Consider the following 19,356-nt stretch of genomic DNA (forward strand, 5'->3'; position numbering starts at 1 on the left):
CAGAGATAGTCCCTCAAAATCAGGGACAGATAGTGTAACTGCAGTTTGCAATTTGTCAGTGAATCTAAATCTGCTAGTGCATCTGATACTCCCTCCCCAAGACTAACAATGGTGCTGTCCAAAGGTGCCCCCTATGCTCCTTCATCCAGAGTGGGGGCAGTCTAATACAGAATGTGTATTACTGGCCAGATCGCCAGTTGAAAACTAATGACAACATCAACGAAAGAAAACTCAACTAAAGAAAACTAATGCAACCACCACATCTAAGGATTAGTAAATTGCAATGTATTATAGATATGGTTTTGGGATTTATACCACTTTAAACACCTGATATGTACCATACAGGTGATAATTTACAGTAGCAGAAGCAGACTCTTCCAGCAGGGGGAGCATTAGTCAAAGGCCAGCGCTCATCTTTTTGGCAACGGAGTCAGTCCTTGTCCTTAAGTAGAGTCCACCTGATTAGAGTCCCCCTGGTAGTGCTAGAAGCCCTACCAGGCTTGTACCGCCCTCTGCGTCTCCTTCGACAACACCCAAGTGCCAGTATTCCTGAGCAACAGCATAATAAAGTCACTGTAGAACCAATAAGGGCCGGAAGAGCCCAAAGGTTAGCTGAAGGGTCTCCAGAATCCTCTCCTTCTGTTTCAGAGCTGTGGTTCCTCCCATTGTGGCCCTTGGTCTCATTGAGGTGTTGTTTGCTGCTGTCCAGGTGGGCTGGGCTTTCACCATCTGACATTGGCTGGCCCAGAGGTGGAGAGGAGGGCAGGAGATCTTTGGTGCCAATGTCCCCTCCGGAATGTGACCTGTCCCCCGATGGGGAGATCTGAGAGCTCTCAGACACAAGGTTAGGAGTCTGGGGTGGAGTGACAGTTGGGGGGAAGGATCGGAGGGGCGAATCTGCAGGGGAGGGCAGTGGAGGAGGTGGTTCCTGGGGGGAGGACTCAGCAGGTGAATCAGAAGGGAAAGTATGTGGCAGAGAAGGTGCTTGGTTTGTATGGCGCTCCTCTGTTTGATGAACCGGTGGAGAGGTGGGCGTGGAGGAGTTCTGTGTCCGTGATATGTTCACTGGATTCCATTTCAGAGACGACCGTAGGTTAAAGTCCACTTGACCCAATTTTTCAAACACCAGCAGGTCTGGATCAACACCTGTAAGCCAAGACTTGGAAAATGAATGGGCCAGTAAGTGTGGGCTAAAGTGTATTAAAATGTGTTTACATTTTAGGAGCTTAAAGTGTTACTAAACCCAGGCCCCATGCAGTCACTATATCTGGTCTCCTACAGTACACAGAACATGGAAATGCAATTATTTTAGTAAATTTAAACTGCAAAATACATTTTCTCATCAGCAGTATATACTGTACCAGTCTTGTGACTTTTATTAGTTCCTAGTAAAGCTTGTAGGAGGAGTTTTCATTCTCCCCTGACCCTCTGTCTGGACGCTGCTGATTGGCCCTGTGCTGATCACATGCACTCTCCCAAGAAAAAAAAAAAAAAAAACTCTCTAGCAATACACACCAAACTGAGCATGTGCAGCCCGTCCCCTGGCTCTGTAAATATCAGCTTATTTTTTTGGAGACAGTAAAAGAAGAGGAGGATCAGAGAGACAGGATCAAACAGCCTTCATACACAATGTAAAGGGTTAACCCCTTAGGTTCCACAGTGAGTATAACAAGCATGCTTTACTGCATATACAGACTGATTTTACTGTTGTGGGTTTAGTAACATTTTAAAGAAATGCATTTATATCTCAGTCAATATAAAGAGTTACATCCATGCAATTTTTTATTTTAAGGAGACCAAATTTTTTTAAAGTGTATTTACACTCAAGAACAAGTATTTTGTATACTGCATCTACCAGTCTTTAGATGTGGCGGCCTCATTCATTTTCTACTTTCAGGCTTTTTCTCCCTTATTTTCAGTTGGGGATCCTTCCAGTAGCACACTTCCTGTCTTAGGATGACATAATTTACGCACTGTATGGTATTTATGGAGGAGAAGTGTTGTCACTCAAGAGGAAGACTACAGAACACCTCCTCCCTTCCATAACATACCTTGGAGAAGTTCTGTAGACCACAGAGATATCTGTGAACAATGTCACTGATAAGAGCACAGGGAACACAGAATGTTATCAGCTCACAAGATTTCTGGCAAGATCAACAGGTATTTTTTGCACTTATCAAGTAATTATAACAAAATTCTTTTAACCATATGTTTACCAGACCAATAGGAAGCAAATAAAAGTAACTTATTTTTAGGATTTATATACTCTTTATGTAGTCTACTTTATGTCTTGTTACTGGGTCTGGGCACACCTAACTTTTACTGATGCCTTTTTTCCTTTATCTTGATCTGGTGATCCTGTTAGTAACACACGTCTTGCCCTAGGGTGACAATGCTCAATGTACTGCATCTACAGAATAGAGAAGTAGTGTTGTTACCATAGGACAGGGCAATATAAAACACCTCCTCCTCTCCTCATTTCCATAATATAGGGGAAGGTGTTCTAATTCCATAGAACAAACTCAAGATTTCTAGCAGCATTTCTGGATGAATAGTTATTTTTGCACTTACTAAACAGATATAACAAAATCATTTTAGGTCTGGTATGAATTTTAAGGGGAAACCCCACAGAAAAAAAAAAAAAACAAGAAAAAAAAGTTTAGAATTGTGTCGATTTATGGACCTGACTGTATATTGTGTAAATAAAGACACACTTTTTGACAAGTCGTTTAGTAAAAAAAATGTAAAAAAACAAAAAATGTCCCACGATGTACATCCATCATCAATTATGTCATCCAGTGGTGTAGATTCACGTCAATCAAGTTGAACAACTCCCACTGGAAGAAAACAATCCCGCCGACCAATGGACATGACCGATCTCATCAACTGCTCATGCTGATTGCCATCTTGGAGGCCCCTCCACTAAAAGTAGACAAAGAGGCATGCATGATGGCCCTGGGTGATGTCATTGAGAAATGTGACCATGGCCATTTTTGGTCACTGTCATTGCCCAAATATAGCCATGTGGCCATGTTTGGTCAATGACATCAGAGCTATCCCTGCCCTGTTGTTTAAAGGGCTGGGGATTTCCAGTCAGTAAATTAATGGTGAAAGGTGTCATCACAGGTTGCTAAGGAATGTGGTGGATGCTCCTTAGCAACCAATGAAATTAAGCTGCCACAGAATGGGTAAAAAGTCCAGCGCTCGGACAAACGCCCAACAGCCAAACTTTGGTCTGAACTTTTGTTGAGGCCAAACTTTGAGCTCAACCCTTTTGTTACATTTTACATACACTTTAAATGCCTGTGCAAAAGGGAACATATAGGTGCAGTCCTGGGTATGGATGAGGGACTGCGGATGAGAACACCCTTTGCTTACCCGCTGTGACAGTGAACAGAATTCCGCGCTCATGTAGCTGGACCAGACAGCTGTCGGGATGCGGGCAGTGCACTAGGTGGCAGTTGACGGTCCCAGCACTCAACTCTGTATAGAAGACGGCGACATTACAAGATTCTGCAGAGACATAACAATGGTGTCAAAACTTCTCAGGCTGACATACAGGATTCAGAAACATATTAGATCAATTAACTTTTGTGCCATCTTCTGTGCCATCTGCATCAGAGAAGGCCTTTTTTTACTAATTGCATAATGAAAATCAATAAAAAAAAAAAAATACCAAATATATAAGTTCTTCCATCATTTTTCTTTTTCACAGTTCTTTGTATGGAGTGATGAGAGATTAGAACCCCTGTCAAATTTTTAATGCTGCCTCTTCCCTCGCTGGGCATATTTACCTTGTGGACACCTTTTCTGGTGACAACTGTCATTTCTTTAATGTTGAGGAGATTTCCTCTCACTTGTATCACCAAGCCATCAACTAAAGGGAAATCTTTTCAAATGGAAAATAGGCAAAACCTTGCAGGGGTTCTAACAATTCCTTATTATGTCCAAAACAAAGAAACAGTTTTGCTTTAAATACACTTTAAACAATCCCAGTAGTTTCTTGCATCTGCTTTCAGGCACTTTCTTGGTTGCTTGGGTGCAGATTCAGCAGCTGCACATATGTCAAAATTTAACATTCAGTTATGACCAGGTGCATGGATCCGAATTCAGAACCCGCTTCTGCCCACTTGTCAAATTTTGACATGCGATTATGTCTGTGCAGCAGCTATGTGTGCATCCACTTCTATGGGCTGCCAACACACAGCTCCGAGGTGGATTTACACGCAGCTGATAGCAGCTCAGATCAGAGGATGGGTCAGATCGCCCATCTGAATGAGCCCTTAAAGGATTAAAATAAGACTGAATGAAAAATGACTGTCATTTTTCACATGTGCATTTTAAAGAGACTGAATCCAGCAGCATGTTGCAGCTTAAACAAGTACCATTAACATTCATATGGAAAAAATACCTTCCTTTTGCTGCAACTTAATTTCCTGTTTCTTTTAGAAAGGATTCGAAATGGAACAATGATTAAAGTATAATATGTCTATGTGCAGAGGCGTAACTAGAACTTTCAGGGCCCTGGTGCAAGAAACCATGAAGGGCCCCCCGGACCCCTGGCCAGGGCCCTTCCCTTCAAGCCTGGGGCTCTTCCTGGGGCCCTTTACTCTCGTTGCGGGGCCCTTTTTTTACAGTCCTGCAGCAGGACCTTTTCACAAGTTCTGCAGTGGGCCCCCTTCCTGCCATCTTGGGGCCTCCCCACGGTGGTGGAATGCCAGGGCCCGGTCGCTAGTGTGACCTTTGTAATCCTGGAAGTTCACCCACTGGTGTCAGTAGTTTTGATTTTTTGGTATTTTAATTGTATTATTTTTTATCATTTTATTTTATTTTTTTACAATGTCAATGACTATGACTCTGTCCATTCAGAAAAGGAAGGAGCTGGTAAATTACATATTTACCAACCCCCTTTCCTGGTTCTCTATTGTGACACATCCCCTGCAGCAGCCGGCAGGAGAAGATAGGGAGCAGTGTGTGTGTGTGGGGGGGGGGGGGGGGACCAGGGGAGCACACAGGGGCCCAGAGACAGCAGAACACAAGTGAACTGGATAGGAGGAGTGGCGGGGGCAGCATACAGAGGAACCAATCTCCTCCATTTTCCTCCTGCAGCTACAGGAGGAAAAAAGAGGACGGTGATTTCTCTATATGGTGCCCTCACCGCCCCTTCTATCTAGGTGTACAGGGGAGCCGCACAGGCCCCCTGGGGCATGGGGCCCGGTTGCAATTGCAACCCCTGTAGTTACGCCCCTGTCTATGTGCATTAGGCATAAGGACTTGTGTAGATGGTCACATGCAGTGTGCATTCAGCTTGTGTTTGAGATGCTTCGGAGTGCCATCACAGATGCTCCTGACCTGCAATTGATCATCTCTTAAGCTGCAGTTTACCTTCATTTGACTGCAATTGACCTCCTAAACTGAGTCATTTTGAATTCCCGTTGACTTGTATGAGGAGAAAAGCAGGTCTGGTGTAAGCAATTATTGTCTATATACAAGAGGCATGTGTATTATTAATTGAATCTTGGTGTGTTTTGTGTATTTCTTCCAGATCTGTGCAGTAATCCAGTGTGAAACTTTCCCTCTGTGTAGGAGCTTCCTGTAATAAAGCCCACTCACTGCTGCTCTCTCTTCTTGTACAGGGTGACTGGTCTGGACTCCACCCCTCTTATAGTTTTCTGCAGGCAGCTTATAGTGGGTGGGACCTGTTGGGTCCTTCCCACAGCTCTGCTTTCTGCACAGGCTCTGCACAGCGATGATATCACTGCTACTTTTACAGAATAATATCTGCGCTTTCAAAGTGATTTGATACACAGAAATGTTGATTGTACATTTTCAAATGTTTTCATTGAAATCTGAATGTAGTTATACGACCCATGTTGTTTGTTTGCCTTACTATGTAATAATGGGCTCACATGCTGTGGCTGCAGTTTGAAGTGTCATGGCTGATCAATCACCCTATGTCCATGCATTTATTCAGTTTACTTGTCCCTATGCACCAATGGGCCAAGAAAAATTCCTTTCCTTGGGTCATGCAATGCATGTTGCTGTGTGTGCATCCACTTCTTTGGGCTGCATGCAGCACCGAGGTGGATTCACATGCATTACAAATGTTGGAGTGTTAATATGATAAAACACATCAGCTCCAAACTGCAAATGAGTTCTCTGTGTGTTGGAGAACACTGTGCCTGCTTGTGTCTGTCTCAGATCTAATTACTGTCCAGCTCTCACCTGCACCAGTGCTAGACTAAGAGACCCAGGGATTGTGGGATATGTCTCTTCACAGGAAGTGTCAGGTCTCACACTACAGACAAAGGGTATGCATTAACCTGTGCAGTGCCATGCCATTTCAATACAAACTGAAACTGCAGACACAGGAATGTGATGATTTATTCAACTTTAGGGTGCGTATACAGTACAAAAAAATGACACCATAAAACTACATGATCAATGCACATCTTATTCAGGTGAAAAAAACAAGGTGAGGATAGGAATGTTTTTCACATCTTATAATTATTACAGAAGGTTTCTCACCTTGGTCACAGCACTTGCGGCTGCAGAGGTGGGCAGAGCGTTCTGGGTGCTTCTGAAGTACCCGGGCACCTCGCTGCTCAGAGACAGAAAAGCTGAGAAAGAGGCCAGGGAACCGCCTGATCCAGCAGTCATGGTAGAAGGTGGTGTGCGGGCACAGGGCGCTGGACATACACAGCTCAGGTAAGAAATCCAGCAGGGAAAAGATCAGAAAGAGGGAAGACTCCAAATTCAGTGCCATGTCCAAAGGGTACAAGAGACAGGGTCCTGAAGAGGGACATAAGAGGGGAGATTCAGTCTTAAAAATTGTTTTAAACCTAAACTCCTGGCAGATATAAAAGGCAGGTTATTGAGCTCTTTGTTCATCAATACATCATTAAAAGGTGTTATTTTCAACGCAAGCAGCATAAGTACCTGAATCTGACCTGGCATCAGCCTCATGCAATCCCTGTACAGCAGAGCTCAGACTGAGTGAGGGATTAGCAGCAGTGACAGACAGATTTGGTCATCGGTCTGCCACTTCTCCATTCACTCTTCAACCACAGGCTGGAAGAGCAACAAGACTTGTAATTCCCGGTTCACACTGGGGCGGCTTCAAAGTCGAACGACTCTGAAGCCGCCCTGTACAGCGCAACTTCAGCACGGCTTGCAAATGGCTTCTTTAAAAGAAGTCAATGCAAGCCGCTCCGAAGTTGCCCCCAAATAGTGCAAGAACCTTTTTCCAAGTCAGCACGACTTGAGTGGCTCTGATTAGAACGGTTCCATTGGACTAAATGGAGCGTGACTTATCAGTCGCCCCAGTGTGAACCCAGCCTTAGTGTTACTGAACTGCAGCAGAGAAAAATCAGGTCTCCTGTCCTGCTAGACAGGGCTGTACTATGTGGCGGAGCTGTGTAAATCTCAGGACTGGATAGACAGAAATACAAATCCATTTTGCAGGTAAAACAGCATTGGGATATGTATTTGATCTTTGTATGTAGTTTGATTTTACTAAACAAATTGGGAATGTTCATTCAATAAATTAGGTAAATATTCCCTTCAATTATCCAGTCAGGTAAAATGTAAATTCAGGTTTACTAATTTCATGATTTGATAATTAAAGTAAATATATATACAATTTACTGAGTGAACATTCCCAACTCCTTTATAAAATCAGCTCTCAAGGACTCATTTACACCACACAGCGCATAATGCACAACGCATAAAGCATATGCATTTGTGTGCAATGTGAACGTGCACTGCAATACGTTGTGATAACGTTGTTGGCTTTTTTTCCCTTTGCTTTTTCTTTTTTTTTTATTTGCTGTGTAATTTTATGTGTTGAGGCATGTTGGGATATGGAATGCACAGTGCAAAAATTCTGCAATGTGTTGGGATGAAATGTAAAACCTTAGGACATAGGACAAATTGCCTTGTTCTTGGGCAATACTGCCTGGTTAGTGTGAATAGGCCTTAGATGTTGGTGGTAAATCATCTACCCTCCATCTAAAGCTAAAGGCTGACAACGCCAACTACAAACCAACCCCAAGCTAACAGTCCTGCCCCACAATGCACCAAACTGCGTTTCTGAATATGAACGATCTGGGGCTCAGAATACATTTTGCAGAAGAATACAGCAGGTTGTTCCCGTTCTCCTGTCATCCCCACTATTTTTTATTTTTTTTTACAAAAACATAATTAAGGAGAAGGGGGAAGGATGTCTTTCCTGACAGACTCAATGGCAACATGCGTATGGGTTAACCCCGCCTCCACTCCTCCCAGTGCATGGGCACGCTAGGCAGTTGCCTTGGGGACCCCATTTGCCCAAGGGGCCCCACCTGCCAAGCAACCCAGCCCCAGCCAAGCATTAGTCCCGACAGCTGTGTCCACTGAGGCAGAACGGGAGAGAGAGAAACAGCAGCGCTGAATAGACAGCGCGAGCTGCCGGAGTTAACTTTCTAAGGTAACAAGCAGGTGACTGGTTGCTAGGACCCCCTAGCAACCAATCACCTGCTGTTACCTTGGAAAGTTAACTCTGGCAGCTCACGTTGTCTATTCAGGGCTGCCGTTTCATTCTGCATTAGTGCCTTCTGCTCCGCTCTCCGGTTTCTCCTGCAGCATGCCCAAATAAGGTAGGAAGGGGGAGAGCTAGGAGAGCTAGGAGGAGCTGTGTAATGTAAAGGGATCCATAAGTAGTTGGGGGGCTGTGTAATGTAAAGGGGTCCATGAGGGCTGTGTAAAGTAAAGGGGTCCATGGGGGGGGCTGTGTAATGTAAAGGGGTCTATGGGGGGCTGTGTAATGTAAAGGGGTCCATGGGAGAGGCTGTGTTATGTAAAGGGTTCCAGAGGTGTCCATAGGGGGGCTGTGTAAAGTAAAGGGGTCCATTGGGGGTCTGTGTAATGTAAAGGGGTCAATGGGGGGGGCTGTGTAATGTAAATGGGTCCATGGGGGGCTGTGTAATGTAAAGGGGTCCATGGAGGGGGGCTTTTTAATGTAAAGGGGTCCATGAGGGGGCTGTGTAATGTAAAGGGGTCCATGGGGGGCTGTGTAATGTAAAGGGGTCTATGGGGGGGCTGTGTAATGTAAAGGGGTCCATGGGAGAGGCTGTGTTATGTAAAGGGGTCCAGAGGTGCCCCCCATGGACCCCTTTACATGAAACAGCCCTCCATGAACCCCTTTACATTACACAGCCCCCCCATGGACCCCTTTACATTACACAGCCCCCCCCCCATGGACCCCTTTACATTTCATAGCCCCCCATCGACCCCTTTACATTATGCAGCCCCCCATAGACCTAAAGATGCTTACTTTCATGTGTCCATTGTAGAAGACTTCCGCAAGTTCCTTTGGTTCGCCGTAGGTCAAGACCATCTCCAGCTTGCTTGTCTACCATTCGGGCTTTCCACATCACCCTGTGTGTTTTAAGGATCTTATTGGTTGGTAAGGTCTTTATCAAAGCAAGGAGCATACATCTGCATAGTTACTTGGATGTTCTTCTCCTACTGTCCCAAGACAGAGGGCAGCTGCACCTCAAAATTCGGCTGGTGGCTGATTCTGGAAAAGAGACACCTGGAGCCCACTCTTGTGTGCCTTGGGGCTTAGTTCAATATATTCAAGAGGACCATTGTGTTGTCTCTGGATCCTGATGTTCTGGAACAGAATACTCCTGGCCCTGTCTTCTTACCGTCAGCATGCCTTTCAGTGTCTAAAATGATCAACACTATGGTGTCTACGGATCCGATGGTCAAGTGGACGCTCCGGAAAAGGCTGCCTTTTCGGAAGGTGTTTCTCCAGCAGTGGGAGCCAGGAAGCAGAATTCAGGTCATCTACATCAGTGGTCTTCAACTCCGGTCCTCGGGGCCCACTAACCGGCCAGGTTTGCAAGATAACTAATTTACATCACAGGTGATCTCTTTTACTGTTCAGTGATTGCAGTATTCTAGTCTGCATCTCCCCAAGTTAATATTAACCCCGAGGACCGGAGTTGAGGACCACTGATCTACATAACCTCAGTCATGAGAGTGAGTCCCCTGGTGGCTGCAATGGAGAAACTGGTTCATTTGCCATTCCATTGCCCCATTTCCTGGTTCACAATCATCCAATACCACCAATATGGGATGGGGGGGGGGGGGGTATGCTGCCTATCAGGGATAGGTCAATTTCACAAGATTGTGTTGAACATTCTGAAACTACGGGCAGCCTTCTGCACCCTACCGGCCTTTCACCATATAATGAAGTGCTCTTAGGCTAGTCAACAATACGGCGGTCTCCTACGTTAAAAGATAAGGGGGGACTCACAGCCTGTTCTTTATTACAGGAAGCAGGGACAATTATGTCTTGGGCTCAGAAGAATCAAGCCTACATCTTAGAGGCTTATTTCCCTGTGGTCCAGAATATTCTAACAGACTTTCTTTCCAGAGTCCAGTTGGACGACAAGGAATCATCTCTACATATGTAGGTTTTTCAGGCGCAGATGCCCTGACGGATCATTGGTAATGCAGCGGGTCCTGTGCATTTCTTCATGTCCTGGTCATCCTCAGGTTTATACGAACAGAAGTTGTGGGAGTGATGCCTTATTGGCCAATTAGGCCGTGGTTCCCCTTTCTAGCACTGTTCAGCTACTGGAACCCAGGCCAGACCTTCTGTCACTGGGTGCATTTCTACATCCATGTCCAGCACTGTTACTTCTGACGTTCTGGTTCTTGAGATTGGAGGTCCTCGGCTGCTCCCCCAGAGTCATCTCTTTCTCTCTCTAATGCTAGGAGAGTTAATACAAACAAAGTTTATGGGCGAATCTGGTCAAAGTCTGTGCAATACATGTCTGCTGCTGACAGATCATATACTGATCTAGAAGTTCTAAATATTCTGGGCTTCCTCCTGTCGGATTTTGACTCGGCTCTATCGATCAGCTCCTTCAGAGTACCAGTGCCAGCTTTATCGGCCTTCACAGGTATTTCCAGGGCTAGGCATCTTTTCCTGTCCAACAATTCTTCAAGGGAGCAACTAGGTTCAGACCTCAGAGTAAGCGGAGGTTTTCTGAATGGAATCTCCCTCATGTTCTCAATTCCCTCTTGGGAATTGGAGCAGAGTGTTCTAGGGCTGTCTCCGTTAAAGGTCTCTCTGTCATGTTCTCCTTTCTCCTGGCTATCAAGTCGGCATAAAAAGCCTCAGAGATTGATTCACTGGTCACTGAGAACTTTTATTAACATTCTTCCAGTTCGAGCGGTGCTTTTACCTATGCTTGACTCAATTCCCCAGGGTATATCGGTCTTTCATGGGAACCAAGAAATTGTTCTGCCAACCTTTGGAGTACTAACTTGCATCCTTTAGCGTTGAGAGAGGTCGCCCTGTGGCTTAGTTGATTAAAGCCCATGTCTAGTAAACGGGGAATCCTGAGTTTGACACGCAGCAGTGCCTTCCTTTGGTTCTAGGAATCTCTCAGATATTGTGAAGCTATATCTACAAGCTAGAGCTTCCTTCCGGTTTCAGAACGCCTGTTCAAAGGGAAACATGCCTCATCTAGGACGATTGTGGCATGGATTGTCTGGGCCATCCGACAGGCTCACAGAGCCGAGGGCTTTGCGCCTTTGGGGGTGGTGATCGCTCACTCGACCAGGAGTGTGTCCACATCCTTGGTGACTTTGCAGCATGTGGTTCACAATGTAATCAGTAGGGCGACCTTGTGGTCCCCGATCAATACATTTATGGCTCATTATTGTGTAGAGCCAGCCTCTTTATCTTCTGTTAATTTTTGGTTTATAAATTCTGTCGGTTTAAACCCTGTGTCAACTAAACCCTTTTCTTTGGTTCTGCAATTGCCCACCTGGGTGTGTATGGCTAGTTATTTACCATACGTATACTGCCATGGAGTCTGTCAGGAAAACTGAAAATTTCCTATCAAATACTTACCGTAGTTTTCCTTTCTTGATGGACTCCATGACAGCTGGAGTCCCCCCCCCCCCCCCCCCAGAGTCATGAATAGGCTAATTATGGAATGCTCAGAGCAAAGATTTATGGGAGTGGGGTCCTATAGGGGGGAGTGGAGGTGGGGTTAACCCACGTATGCTGCCATGGAGTCCATTATGAAAGGAAAATTACGGTAAGTATTTGATAGAACATTTTCAGTTTTCCATGCTGTGGTAAAGACGGGAAGTAGAAGGTTGTGAAAATTCAGTGCTACAAATTAGAGAATTCCGATATTACTGTATGGGCTCACTCACACAGGTATACGCACATTTTCTGCATAAGGGCTCATTCAAATGGGCAGAAAAAACGTTATGTTTAGATTAGTGATCAACCGATATCGTTTTTTTATTGCAGATACCGATATTCTGGTCATCGCATATTGGTATCGTTTTTTTTTTTTTTTACAGGTAAAAGACCCCCCAAACCCCTCCTCTGCACTTAAAAGCATTCAAAATGCCAAGTTTGGCTGTTCTGAATGCTGTCATGCTGTCTTTTTTTAATTTGGCGCAGAGTACCCGGAAGTTTATACATGGAGACCCGAATGCGGTTTTGATCGGGTCTTCCGTGCAGGTAGGATGGCCTGCGGAAGGCGGCGGGAGGGGGGGGCCCCTCCCGCTCCTTGTAATGATAGCCGAGCGGCTTCTCAGTCAATTGTCTGCTATGGGCGCCGGTACCGGGGTGATGCTTCTAGCTGCAGGCATCACTTCGGTACAGCACTTTCCCGAAACATCGGCAATATCGGTAACCTCAGGGGACGATTCCGATATATCGGGGAAAGTGCAGATTGGCCCTCGATATATCGGCTTTCCCCATAATCAGTCGATCCCTAGTTTAGATGCATACCACAGATAAATTAGTACACATCCAAACAGAGCACTAACAATGAGCCCATACACACAGCTGGGTCTACATACAAAAATGTAAAAAAAAAAAAAAAAAAGTAGGACACAGCTGGAGATTTTATGTGCAAAGATCTGCAGATTTTAGTCTTTAGGTTTGTATTTTACACAGGGTCGTCTAGCTCTGTCAGGATGAACCTTTCTTTCATGCAGAAAATACATATATACGATTGTTTACTGTATATATTTATGGCAGCAAGGTGGCTCTCCTGCGCAGGATCACATACCTAGTACATGATCCTGCACTTCTGGGTCTAGGGTGTGCATGCGCACTGCTGGTGACCCACTCCTGCTGTGATTAGACACAGTGGGAGCTGATTTGCGAGTACCGCGGACATTGATGTCCGCCGATCATTAGGCAAGTAACCAATGTAACTGTAAACTATGTAAACATGGCAGACTGCCATTCTCTCAGTAGGTAAGGCATTGATCCTGTGTTCCTTCAAAGCAGGAACATGGATCAATGCCTTCCCCTAGTAAAAGAACCTCCCCCACAGTGAGAAAGCACAGGCTAGGCACACAGTTAACCCCCATTCCTAGCTAGTGACATTAGCACAGTGACAGTGCATATATTTAGCGCTGATCACTGTATTAGTGTCACTGGTCCCCAAAAAGGGTCAGTTAGTGTCCCACTATAATGGGCCATACACACTATAAGATTTTCTGAAGACTTTTTCCTCTAGATTTACCAAAAACCAGATAATATGAGGTGAAACCTAAACACTTTCAAGTTGTATGCAATCTGGCAGGCCCTTGCACTACATAGAAAAGGTAAATCTGAAGGAAAAAGTCTTCAGAAAATCTTATAGTGTGTATGGCCATTAAGTCGCTGATCGCCGCCGTTACATAGTTAGTCTGGCTGAAAAAAGACACAAGTCTGTCTAGTTCAACCAATAAAGTAGCCATTACTAGTAAAAAATAAATAAAAATTCCATAAATATATCCCATAGTTTGTAAACGCTATAACTTTTGCGCAAACCAATTATTATAAGCCTATTGGGATTTTTTTTATCAAAAATATGAAGCAGAATACATATTGGTCTAAATTTATGAAGAAATTTGATTTTTATTGGATATGTTTTATAGCTCTAACGAGCAGGGCCCTCTGATTCCTCCTGTATTGAATTGTATTGTAGCTGTATTGTCTGCCCTCATGTTGTAAAGCACTGCGCAAACTGTTGGCGCTATACAAATCCTGTACAGTAAACCCCCCTCCATTGCGGGTTACGTTCCGGACCCAGCCGCGAAAAGTGAAAATCCGCGAAGAAGAAAAACCCTATTGAAATGCATTGTAGGCATGTTTTTTTTACTGTCACTGTACGTGTAAAAGCATTTTAAGGTCTTTAAACACACTTTTAAAACAATAGAAACTCATTTAAAAACATAAAAGATACTGAGAGACATAGCAAGAGCTATGGAAAACACAAAAATATTTAATTTTTAATGATTTATATAGTAAAATAACATTACAAAAAAAACCGCAATATACCGGGACTGCAAAAACTGAACCGCGATGGAGCGGGGGTTTACTGTATAATAAAAATAATAGCAGAAAGTAAAAAAAAAAATTTTTTTTTTGTTTCAAAATTGTCAGCCTTTTTTTTTGTTTATAGTGCAAAAAATTAAAAACCGCAGAGGTGATCAAATACCACCAAAAGAAAGCTCTATTTGTGGGGAAAAAAAAGGACATCAATTTTATTTGGGTACAGCGTTGCACGACCGCGCAATTGTCTGTTAAAGTAACGCAGTGCCGTATCGCAAAAAATGGCCTAGTCCTGAAGGGGGGTAAATCTTCCGGGGGTCAAGTGGTTAAAGAAAGGTGCTTGCTGGTAGAGCTAGAAGATCCTGCGTAAATTAGCCACCTAAAGTACTCACCTTTATACGTGTAAAATCTGCCGCTGTCTCCCAATCGTTTTTCTGCAAGCTAAACCTACCGCACATTTTTGTATGTAAACACAGCTGTGTCTTTGGGCTCATTGATTACTATAGTGCTGCGTTTTGATGCGTGCAAAACTATCTTCTGTGAACATCTAAATGCATCTTTTTTTCTACTTATGTGGCTTTGTGTTTGTTGGGTGTCCATGTGGGATTTCCTTACTCTGTGTAATTTTTATGGAGAGGAATGATTAGAGCACCAAGCTGTAAGGATTAGTCCAACTATGAATTTTTGTTACCAGCCCATAAGTTTCTCGGGGGTCATGCAGGCACCCCCCCCCCCTTCATCAGAGCTTGGGTTTATTGTGGATTTTAGTTTTAATCTTGCTCAGTAGAGTTTTCTGGCAGCGTCGTACGATGGCACATGAACACTGCATTACCCTTAACTGTACAGTATAATACTATCCGAGTGTCCTCACTTACCTGTGTCCGGAGGTCGCTCTCCCGGCTGTGGATCATGATGCCTCTTGGCTGCAGGAAAATGTTTTCCGTCTCTCTGTCTTGAGAGTTGCCCACGTCTGTCTCCTCTCTCCCCCCATCACACAGTCCTGTCCTCTGCTCTGCACAGGTTGAAATACTGATACCTGGGAAGGAAGGGGGAAGAAGGGGGGGGGGGGGAGCTGACTGAGGATTGGCTGTCACTTTAAAAGAAACCAGACTGAGGAATTTGAAACTGTACTGCTGCCTTTTTTAATTATTATAATAATCTTTTAATGCCGATGTAATGAAAAAAAACAAGGGTGTGTGTTTCTGGGTGCCAATAAGGCGTCAAGGTGCATATGATTCAGATTTTTAAGTATCTGGATATTTCCTATCTTGTTGCTTGATACTTATTTTTTCCCGTATTGAAGAAGGTGTAAACTTTTAAATCTAGGCTCAAAAATATTAATTTAAATATATTCCCCTATAACCACAGAGGATATACTGTAAACCAAATGCTTTTTCAAAACAGATATCACTTTGTTAAAGTAGCAGTGACATCATCACTGGGCTGTACATAGTCTATGCAGAGAGCAGAACTAAGGGAGGGGCCCAGCAGGCTCCACCCACTACAGGCCTGCAGAAAACCAGAGAAAGGGGTGGAGACGAGACCAGCCACCCTGCACAAGTAGAGAGAGCAGCAGTGACTGGTCTTTATTATAGGAAGCTCCTACACAAAGGTTCACACTGGAATACTGCACAGATCTGAAAGAAATACACAAAGCGCACAAAGATTCAAGGTAGAATACACTTACATGTGTATCTTGTGTAGCACTGTCCTCACAAGGACTGCTGGATATTGACTCTGCAGGCTCCCCTGGGTACCAACACACGGATATAATTAGATAAAGTTCCTGAATCCCTCCGTGCTCCTGTTGGCTCTTCACAGAAAAAAAACAGTCTAGGGGTGTTGGTTTTTTGTTGTTTCTTTTGTAATTGGGATAGGAGAAGGGAATAGTGGGGGATACTCCAACTGAACTATTCACATAGTTGAGGACCTCTTTCTTCAGAACTTCTTTAGTGATCAGGAACAGCCAGGCTGTTAATCCACACTGCCACAAGTGTAGATGGGGTTTTTACAGTATCCCAACATGCACGAGGCGACTTTCCCTCTGCCAATCATCAGGACTGTATCAAAGCCCATGCACCCATTTGTCAGGTTTCCTCCCACTGTCCAACATGCCTCCCTATTTGACCAGTGTGAAACACTCTCTAGACAGAATGAGTTTCACTCTGAGCACAACGAGCAGACCTCACTAACCAGGGCTGGACTGGCCTTCCGGGATACCGGGAAGTTTCCCGGTAGGTCGGCAAGTCCCCCTGCCCTGGGGCTGCTAATACCATGCCCACAGCCCCTGCATCTCCTGCACCATGTCTTCAGCCCCTGCATCTCCTGCACCATGCCCGCAACCCCTGCATCTCCTGTACCATGTCTGCAGCCCCTGCACCATGCCCGCAACCCCTGAATCTCCTGCACCATGCCCGCAACCCCTGCATCTCCTGCACCATACCTGCAGCCCCTGCATCTCCTACACCATAATCGGAGCCCCTGCATCTTCTGCAGCATGCTCGCAGCTCCTGCATGTCTTGCACTATGCCCGCAGCCCCTGCATCTCTTGCACCATGCCCACAGCCCCTGCATCTTCTGCACCATGCCCGCAGCCCCTGCATCTCCTGCACCATGCCCACAAACCCTGCATCTCCTGCACCATGCCCACAAACCCTGCATCTCCTGCACCATGCCCGCAACCCCTGCATCTCCTGTACCATGTCCGCAGCCCCTGCATCTCCTGTACCATGCCCGCAACCCCTGCATCTCCTGCACCATGCCTGCAGCCCCTGCATCTCCTGCACCATGTCCGCAGCCCATGCATCTCCTGCACCATGTCCGCAGCCTCTGCTGCACCATGTCCGCAGCCCCTGCATCTCCTGCACCATGCCCTCAGCCTCTACATCTCCTGCACCATGTCCGCAACCCCTGCATCTCCTGCACCATATCAAAAACCAATAACCGTGCTGATGTGAAAAAAAACATAAATACAGAGCTGCAGCTTCCAGTGTGATAGCACCAAACAATCAAATAAATATAAACAAGCTGCGCTGAGTGAGTAAAGATAAATGTGATTAAATCAAACTATAATAATAAATATGATGTGTAAATATATTGAATTATATTACAACATAAACATTTGTAAACAAACTAAGCCAAGTGTAAAAAAAATATATTCTCTAAATAGTCCAAATAGTCCCAAGACTCCAGTGAAGAAGAGTTTAGATCCAAGTATTAACACCAGACGTGCTGAGTTCACCACCAGTAAGTGTTCTGCTTACCAGAAATTAATAATTATTGAGCCTGTAATTAATGGCCTGTCTCAGCTCCGATATCCCAATAGGATCAACCTTGCAGGCACAGGCACAGGAACCCCAAAACACTGAAGGATGTATATATCCAAGAAGCTGATATAACCAGGGCCGGCCCTAAACAGCCACCACAAATCGTCGCCACCATATAAAAGAAGATGAAAAGAGAAGGTATAAATCCGCGCTAAGGATAAAGATTTGTCAATATGTAATGGGCTGCTGCCTACCTCCAAAGTATAACTCAATAGAGATATACAAGAACTGATAAGAGGGGGGGGGGGGGGTAATTGGCGCTGCCTAATATAATATACACGGTAGACCAAATATAACAGAACAATATGCAAAATAAAAATGCAAAATAAGCACAAGAACTCTGACATCAAATACATGGAAAAAGTGTTATAAAGTGCAAGTGGAGAAAGTAAAACTGCTAAAATCTTGAGGCAGTATGGAGGTGGTAGTGAATATAATGTGCACAATAAATACAAGATTGAAAACTACCATAAATTAGGTGTGAATATGTATCAGGTGACTAGAAGTGAATAAGGACGGTGGGTATAAAAAAAAATATATATATATTAAAATTATATATATCAAAGTGCAATGTGATTATTAAATGCTGTAATGATACAGGTGACTAGTGCAACAAAGGATATTAGTGCAATAACGTTAGCAATATCACTAGAGAAAAGGTGACTGGAGTGGTCAGATAAATATGATTATAAAGTCCAAAAAATTGATGCTGATGTGGAATCCCAGCAAATGAAGGTGACTAGTCTTGATGTGGACCAATTCAGACGTGCAGGTGAGGAAACTAGGTGGAGGATGAACCTGAAACACCAGCTCCCAGAACACCCAGAGATATGCCATTCAGGCCTACCTGACCTACCAGGGATGGTTACGAACACCCACCTAGACCTAACAGGAACAACTATGAGTGTCAGGGTCCGGACTGGTAGCAGGAGCGGTGCAGGGAGTGGATCCGCTGTGTCAGTGAGGGATTGGCGTGGACCGTACCGGAGGATCGGTTCTAAGTAGTTACTGGTTTTCACCAGAGCCCGCCGCAAGGCGGGATGGGCTTGCTGCGGCGGTAACTACCAGGTCGTGTCCTCTGGTAGCGGCTCAACCTCACCGACTGCTGATATAGGCGTAGTACAAAAGGGACAGGCAGAGGCGTAGTCAGACGTAGCAAAGGTCAGGGCAGGCAGCACAGGTTCAGAGGCGATAGTCGTTAGCAAAGGGTTCAGCAACAGGCAAAGGATTACACAAATAACGCTTTCACTAAGGCAACAAGGCAACAAAGATCCGGCAATGGCTGGAAGGGGCAGATCACTTATATAGGAAACAGGAAACAGGAAACAGGTCACAGGAAACAGGTCACAGGAAACAGGAAACAGGTCACAGGTCACAGGAAACAGGAAGGGAGGTTTGGACCAGGCACCAATTACTGGTGCACAGGCCCCTTAAATTTCAAACGACCTGCGCGCGCGCGCCCTATGGTGCAGGGGCGCGCACTCCGGGAACCATGTGAGCGGGGAGCGGAGGAGGGAGCCGGAGCGGGCACAGGTGAGTGGATCTGGAATGAACGCTGCGAGCGCTCCGGTCCAGAAGCAGGGACCGGAGCGCTCAGTGTTACAGTACCCCCCCTTTGGTCTCCCCCTCTTTTTGGTACCCAGAAACCTGAGGATGAGATTACGGTCCAAGATATTC

General features: G+C 45.0%; 1 protein-coding gene across 1 annotated transcript; it reads right to left on the reverse strand.

Annotated features, from left to right (window-relative positions):
- Positions 1-339: 339 nt before the first annotated feature.
- MANSC4 (MANSC domain containing 4) lies at positions 340-15,357 on the reverse strand. The gene is made up of 4 exons (XM_082252783.1): positions 15,229-15,357; positions 6,529-6,792; positions 3,379-3,513; positions 340-1,146 (listed from the first exon to the last, which is right to left on the reverse strand). The coding sequence occupies exons 2-4, from the start codon at positions 6,764-6,766 to the stop codon at positions 431-433; spliced, it is 1,089 nt and encodes a 362-aa protein (XP_082108909.1). The 5' UTR covers positions 6,767-6,792; positions 15,229-15,357; the 3' UTR covers positions 340-430.
- Between the last annotated feature and the right edge of the window lie 3,999 nt (positions 15,358-19,356).

Source organism: Pelophylax lessonae (assembly GCF_965119305.1).
Source record: "Pelophylax lessonae genome assembly, chromosome: 4".
Classification (NCBI taxonomy): domain Eukaryota; kingdom Metazoa; phylum Chordata; class Amphibia; order Anura; family Ranidae; genus Pelophylax; species Pelophylax lessonae.